This window comes from Limanda limanda, chromosome 7, assembly GCF_963576545.1.
Source record: "Limanda limanda chromosome 7, fLimLim1.1, whole genome shotgun sequence".
In the NCBI taxonomy this organism is placed as follows: Eukaryota; Metazoa; Chordata; class Actinopteri; order Pleuronectiformes; family Pleuronectidae; genus Limanda; species Limanda limanda.
Window position 1 is genome coordinate 186,725 of NC_083642.1, and position 7,977 is coordinate 194,701.

General features: G+C 48.9%; 1 protein-coding gene across 1 annotated transcript; it reads left to right on the forward strand.

The window, feature by feature from the left end:
- The first annotated feature begins 5,860 nt into the window (after positions 1 to 5,860).
- Positions 5,861 to 6,877, forward strand: npbwr2b (neuropeptides B/W receptor 2b). The gene has a single exon (XM_061075599.1). It carries the CDS (start codon positions 5,861 to 5,863, stop codon positions 6,875 to 6,877), a length of 1,017 nt encoding a protein of 338 aa, XP_060931582.1.
- The last annotated feature ends 1,100 nt before the right edge of the window (positions 6,878 to 7,977 follow it).

Here is a 7,977-nt window from a genome sequence, read left to right on the forward strand (position 1 = left end):
TGACATTTGGTTGCATTCAGCCGTGCTTTTATTCGCGGGAATACAGTGATCATACCAGAAGCCGTCATGTGATGCTCAAGCAGCCAATGAGGCCAAACTGTCCGAAAAAGTCTTTTCATTCTGTGAACGACTCAGATACATTTGGGTTGATTGAACCTTTCCCATCTGATATTTGGTTCTGACTGAACTGTGACGTTTGAAGGTTTGAACGGAACGAGTTGTGAAAGGCGGAGATCGGGGATGTGGGGCTGTGGATCGCCATGGTTACGATAATATGATGCACACAGTTGTGGAACAGTCAGAAGAAGCAGAAGGAGTGGTTTGTAATGTTGTGTTGGAACTGTAGAACAGACACACAGGTGGAAACAAGCTGCCACCTGTGAGTCTCAGTTTGATGAAGATTCATTCTGATGTGACGTCCTCTTCCAGAAACGAACCCACGAATCAAAGAGGAACCAGATCTGCTCACGTGAGTGGAACCATGGTGATGATTTCATGCTTCTTTGGGAGTCGTAGTCTTATTTGGACGTTGTTTTCTTCCACAACGCAGATGATGTCAGGAGCTTTTTATGCATCAGATGGTTATTTACAACCTGCCTGAGTTGTGCAGTAACATTATTCATCAATCAGTCATTCATTGTGCATGTGCTCCAGTGTTTTGTCAGGTTTTCTTCTTTTCACTGAGAACAGCTGCTGGAATAACAAAGGTTCACTTGTCAGAATCAATGAGTCATTCATCAGCTGCCATCCTTCACTTCACCTCCTCCCCTTCTCCATCCTGTTCTCCCCTCACATCTTCTTTCACCTCCTTTTTCTCTCCTCTCCTGAACACAGCAGACGCCACAGAGCAGAACTCACAAGTGACTCACTGACGTCATTCTCAAGAAGAATCCTGGGATTTGTCTGATGGACTTTCACTGGGTTATGTTGTAAAACAGCTGTTTCAAATGAACTGCACCTCAACAATAAGCCTGAGAACATCTGGGAGAGGAGGCAGTGAGACATGAGAACAGTTTGGTGCCGTCCGGCTCTCGGCCTGATGCAGACACAGAGTTCACACTGAGGCTGGAACTCAACATCAGGAGGAGTTAACATCAACCTGCTTCTCACTGAGTGACCAGCGTGTCAACCAGCAGCTCTAATATGAAACCGAGCATGAACACGTGTGTTTTCACTCAAATGTCAGGTGTGATTTTCTTATTTTGACGAGTCACAGTTTAAGTCAACTCGAGGCAGCAGATGGTTTATTACACAGATCTGAATTAGGGGGAATGTCATGATTTGATATCCAAAGGCTGTGATGATAAAACCATTATTATTTTATTTCGACAAATGATTTATTTGAATCACTGTGACTACTTGCTATTTAAAAAAATATATTTTTGTAAGCATCATAATGAAAATAAACATGAATTTCCTTCTGTTTTATTAACATTAGTAAATGGAAGAGATGTGTCAACACAAGCTTTTATCTGCCAACACAAGTGTGTGTGGAGCAGCATCCAGGACGTGAATTCAAAGACTAAAAGCTGCTCTTATTCAAGGAGAGAAACTTAGGTTTAGTTTAATTTATGTTCGCTCATGTGCGTTGAAAATCAAGAAACAGATGCTGAGCAGCGAGTGGTTTGTCTCTGGCTGCTGGTGAGACCCGGTGGCAACGTGCTCTGCCAAAACCACGATGCATCTCTTATACGAGCCGGGAAACTGAGTCCGACACACCGATCCCACCGGGACAAATGATCTCCTCTACAAACTTCCACAGCAGCAGACTGAGACAGGAACGAGTGCATTGAAGGTAACTCATTTATCTGTGAAGGGAGCATTTCTCTGCACTGACTTAGACCCAAAATGGTTTCATCCGTGTTCTCATCCTCTTCACCGAGCTGAAAGATTCTGTCTGACTGTGGAACTGGGACGAAACACTGGGATTCCAGATCTGTTACTGTCAATATATACACACACATAAATAAAATGAAGATGTATTTCAAAGCAAAGCAGTGTTTCATTTATCTATTCTCCAAATCTAAAATAACAGACGGATTAATTTACTTATACACATTACCCCCCCCCCCCCATCCTTATGGACAGCTGCACCAGGATGTCTCGCGTAATTAGACCACTGTGGTTAGCTGCGTTGCCAGGCAACCAGAGAGTGGAGGCAGATCATCCTGACAGGGAGGGAGCGCAGAGGGAGGAGCAGCCGATTGGGAGGAAAGAGAGCGTGAGCAGCAGTGATTACTGGAGAAGAGGGTGGGGGGGGCTGAGAGAGAGGAAGAAGAGAGAGATGAAGGGAAAGAAGGAAAAGTGCCCTGAGAAGAAACAAGAAAGGACTAATTCTATAAGTTAATTTTCATACAACACAAAGAAATAACAAATCTTCATTTGCTGCATCATCCAAGCTTCATCTTTCCATTTGTGGAAGAAGTTATGAAGTTTTTGTGAAATCCTGATAAATAAACAGACATGGGATCCCGGATGTGTTCTCTTCAAAAATATATATATATATATATATATACTCACACAGACACACACACACACATATATACACACACACACACACACACTCGCACACACACACACACACACACATAAGCATACAATTAGTTGTTATCACCCTGGTGTGATGATCAGTCTCTTCCCTGTCGTCCGGCCTCATCTTATCACTCACGTCACATCCTCGGCTCAAACACACAATCTAATAAGCAATGTACCAAACACCGGCAGTTCGAATCCGGCCCGGATCGCCACCGCGCCGCCTGGTGTGTGGTTCCCAGAAGCAGCTCCAGATGTTTGTGTCACTTGTCAAGCGTTTGAATTCCTTTGGGTTTTATTGAACTGGAATTGTGTCTTTTCTTATATGCACTGAATATAATTGTGTATTTCCTGTTGTGTTGTGAATGTGCAGCTTTGGAGGTGACAGTTCCTTGTTACTGGTTTATTGATATTATGTTGTGTTGGTTCCTTGTCATTAATAATTATTTTATTATTATTATTGTCGGACTGACAGCACCCCCCCATTTTCTGACAGCCCTGTGGAGACCACTGCAGTCTGCTTCATGAAACAATTACACATTCACAATAAACAGACTCACAGAGAATTGACTTCCAGGTGTGAGCTCAGTTCTGTGGATGAACACATGAATCATGAAGCTTCTTCAACACCTGCAGCGTCTGTGCTGATCAGGGACGTTTCATTCAGAGTTTCAGAAGCTCCTTCTCTTGTTTTCGGGGTTAATCACCATGGTAACTCATACTAAACCTTCTCCAGGTTAAGTTGGAGATAAGAGAACAAACATTATAAAATATGTATCGCTCTTTGGTTCTTTACACTGTGGCTGGAGCTGCTGTCACCAGCGTTTCACCTGAAGAACGAGACACAAGGAGAAAAGGTTTACTCTAAAGAAAAGATCTTCTACCATGTGATGTTCCTAGAATCATTGAGGAAACTGAGTTGACTGAAAGATTTAGTAACTTAAATGATCTAATTTCAGTCTCTGAGACGGACTGCAGTTTGCTGGTGTGTGTGACCAGCTGCTGGACGCACAGGGTCACAGAAAACCAAATATCCAAGTGCACAAGAAAAACAGCTGAGAAGAAATGTGAGAGCAGCTGTTTCACGTGCAGGAGCAGCGTCTGATGGCAGATGTGTCAGTAGACTTCAGAGGCCGGTCCTGAGCTTCCTGTTTGAAGGACGAGCGGTCCTGAGCTTCCTGTTTGAAGGACGAGCGTTCCTGAGCTTCCTGTTTGAAGGACGAGCGTTCCCGAGCTTCCTGTTTGAAGGACGAGCGGTCCTGAGCTTCCTGTTGAAGGACGAGCGGTCCTGAGCTTCCTGTTTGAAGGACGAGCGTTCCTGAGCTTCCTGTTTGAAAGACGAGCGGTCCTGAGCTTCCTGTTTGAAGGACGAGCGTTCCTGAGCTTCCTGTTTGAAGGACGAGCGGTCCTGAGCTTCCTGTTTGAAGGACGAGCGTTCCTGAGCTTCCTGTTTGAAGGACGAGCGGTCCTGAGCTTCCTGTTTGAAGGACGAGCGATCCTGAGCTTCCTGTTTGAAGGACGAGCGGTCCTGAGCTTCCTGTTTGAAGGACGAGCGTTCCTCAGCTTCCTGTTTGAAGGACGAGCGGTCCTCAGCTTCCTGTTTTAAGGACGAGCGGTCCTGAGCTTCCTGTTTGAAGGACGAGCGTTCCTGAGCTTCCTGTTTGAAGGACGAGCGGTCCTGAGCTTCCTGTTTGAAGGACGAGCGTTCCTCAGCTTCCTGTTTGAAGGACGAGCGTTCCTGAGCTTCCTGTTTGAAGGACGAGCGGTCCTGAGCTTCCTGTTTGAAAGACGAGCGGTCCTGAGCTTCCTGTTTGAAGGACGAGCGGTCCTGAGCTTCCTGTTTGAATGGTGAGACATCCTCTGTCCTTCACCCTCAAGAGTCAGGACAAACTACTAAAAACCTTTTTAACAGGTAAAACTATGTAGAAACCTCAGAGAGAGAGAGAGGGAGAGAGAGAGAGAGAGAGAGAAGGCGGGAGGGAGGGAAAGAGGGAGGGAGGGAGGTAGGGGGGAGAGAGAGAGACAGGGGGAGAGGGAGGGAGAGAGAGAGAGAGGGGGAGAGAGGGAGGGAGAGAGAGAGAGGGAGAGAGGGAGGGAGAGAGAGAGAGAGAGAGAGAAGGCGGGAGGGAGGGAAAGAGGGAGGGAGGGAGGTAGGGGGGAGAGAGAGAGACAGGGGGAGAGGGAGGGAGAGAGAGAGAGGGGGGGAGAGAGGGAGGGAGAGAGAGAGAGAGGGAGAGAGGGAGGGAGATCTGGAGGCTGCTGATCCGTGGATCTTCCCTCAGTCCTTCCCTCTCCCTCTCTCTCTCTCTCTCTCTCTCTCTCTCTCTCTCTCTCTCTCTGCTTCCTCTCCCTCTCTCTCTCTCTCTGGACTCTTCCTGTGACACAGAGAAAATGAACGGAACTGACTGGATGGATTTTGACTCTTTTCATCCTGGATCATTTGTTTCTGACGCGAGGACAAAAGGTGAAGAGACGATTTAATTCAGGTTTTAATTCTCCTGCACGTTTGGAATAAAGATCAGTTTCTATGGGAATCATCACGTCTGTTTAATATGTGATATGAAACATCGTTGACTGAGTCTGATTCAGCTGTTTAGTCTCCACTGACACAATCTGCTTGTGTGAGACTCGTCCCTGCGTCCGTCTCCCCTGGGATGGAACCGATGTCCAGAGACGTCACACTGCTGAAGCTCCGGCTGCAACACAACGCCTCACACAACCTGATGGGAGCAGCAACTTTTTACTGGACTCGGTCTTTTTGTTGAATCTCGTCTCTTTGCTGTTGAAGAGGAAGAGGAGGAGGACGAATGCATCATCGACTGCTTGAATATTGATGTGAACAGAAGAATGAACCCTGAGAGAAAAGAGGAGTGTTGAAGACTCTGCTCAGATTCTCTCCTCGGACACCGACAGGGTTTTATTCCTGATTTCACTCTGTTCCAGTCTGCAGGTGAGAACAGGTTCTCTTTAAACCATGTCAGGAAGTGAAGCATCAGAGGAACATCAGAACCCAGCGGAGCTCCCAGCGGCTCAGTGACCTGCGGTGGTAGGGAGGGAGGGAGGGAGAGAGAGAGAAGGAGGGAGGGAGGGAGAGAGAGAGAAGGAGAGAGGGAGGGAGAGAGGTCCCTGGACACCGTCTCTACCTCCTGTTTCTCTGCTGGTCAGAGGCTGACTCTTGTTGGAGGATCTTCATGAATCTGGATGACGCTCAGTGACAACATGAAGGAAAACAGATGTTTCTCTGAAACCTGACTCATATTTCTTCTTCTGACTTTGCCTCAGAACAGATTCTTAGTTGGAGCAGTTTCCATGTAACTGTTTCTCCAGCATGGAGAACGTGTCCGTCCCCGACGGCTCGCTGCCGCTCTGCAACGACTCGGTGGACTTCTACTCTCTCATGCTAGGAAACGGCTCGGACCTGAACTGCTCTCTTCCCTCTGAGTTCTATCTCTACGCCGACCTGTACGTCCTCATGCCCATCATCTACTCGGTGATCTGTGCCGTGGGCCTGACGGGCAACACGGCCGTGATCTACGTGATCCTCAAAGCTCCCAGGATGAAGACTGTCACCAACATGTTCATCCTGAATCTGGCCATCGCCGACGACTTGTTCACTTTGGTTCTGCCGATCAACATCGCCGAGCACCTGCTGCACTACTGGCCTTTCGGAGAGGTTTTGTGCAAAGTCATCCTCAGCATCGATCACTACAACATCTTCTCCAGCATCTATTTTCTGACGGTCATGAGCATCGATCGTTACCTGGTCGTCTTGGCGACAGTGAGGTCCAAGCGAATGCCTTACCGCACGTACCGAGCGGCCAAAATCATCTCGCTGTGCGTCTGGATCCTCGTCATCCTCGTGGTCATGCCCTTCACCGTGTTCGCAGGCGTCTACGTGAACCCCAACGACGAGAGGAAGAGCTGCGTCCTCAGCTTCCCCAGCCCCGAGCGGCTGTGGTTCAAAGCCAGCCGCATCTACACCCTCATCCTGGGCTTCGCCATCCCAGTGTCCACCATCTGCATCCTATACACCATGATGCTCTACAAGCTGAGGAACATGCGTCTCAACAGCAACGCCAAGGCCCTGGACAAGGCCAAGAAGAAGGTCACCATCATGGTGTTCATCGTTCTGGCCGTCTGCTTGTTCTGCTGGACCCCGTTTCACCTCAGCACCATCGTGGCCCTGACCACGGACCTGACCACCACGCCCCTGCTGATCGGGATCTCTTACTTCATCACCAGCCTGAGCTACGCCAACTCCTGCCTCAACCCGTTCCTCTACGCCTTCCTGGACGACAGCTTCAGGAAAGCCTTCAAGAAGATGTTGGAATGCAAACCGGCCTGAACGTTTGAAGGGGCGACACGAGACACCTGCTGTGGACAGGGACAGGGACAGGGACAGGGACATGGACAGGGACAGGGAAAGGGAAAGGGACAGGGACAGGGACAGGGACAGGGACAGGGACATGGACAGGGACAGGGACAGGGACAGGGACAGGGACAGGGACAGGGACAGGGATAGGGACCGGGACAGAGACCGGGACAGAGACAGGGACAGGGACAGGGACAGGGACAGGGACAGGGACAGGGACAGGGACAGGGACAGGGACAGGGACAGGGACAGGGACAGGGACAGGGACAGGGACAGGGATAGGGACCGGGACAGAGACCGGGACAGAGACAGGGACAGGGACAGGGACAGGGACAGGGACAGGGACAGGGACAGGGACAGGGACAGGGACAGGGACAGGGACAGGGACAGGGACAGGGACAGGGACATGGACAGGGACATGGACAGGGACAGGGACAGGGACAGGGACAGGGACAGGGACAGGGACAGGGACAGGGACAGGGACAGGGACAGGGACAGGGACAGGGACACATGATGTCAGCGTCTAGCTAGACTAAATCGATACACATTAAAACTAAATATAATGCTCATGACATGCGACCTGTGAGACTATAAATGCTTTTATTGCAGAGGACAGAAACACATCAGAACATTGCTGAGTCCAGTTTCGTGGCTGTTCTTGTGTCTGACCCAGTGGAAGCTAATTGAAAATCACTTGTATGAGGCAGGATGGTTTGAAGTCACATCTGGAATAAGTTGGATCTTTAATGTCCCTGAGAGAAAAGGAGGTATCGTGAGTTGACAGAAGACCAGGGAAGGAGAGCGAGCGACAAACAGTGAAGACGTTTCAACAGAAAAACCCTTAATCATCGAGTCCTGGGACCTGAACAACCTTCAATCTGATCCTTTCACAGGTTAAAGCCACATTTTAAATGTCAGACTTTTTTCATGATTGGAAAAAAAAGATCCAATTACGAGGCAGTCAGGCGATGAAGGTTCGCGACCTTAACATGAATCAGAGCAAACATCTGTGAGGGCCCAACATCTGCTGACAGAGGTCAACACTGACTGCATGCTGTCGATCAGATCCTCAG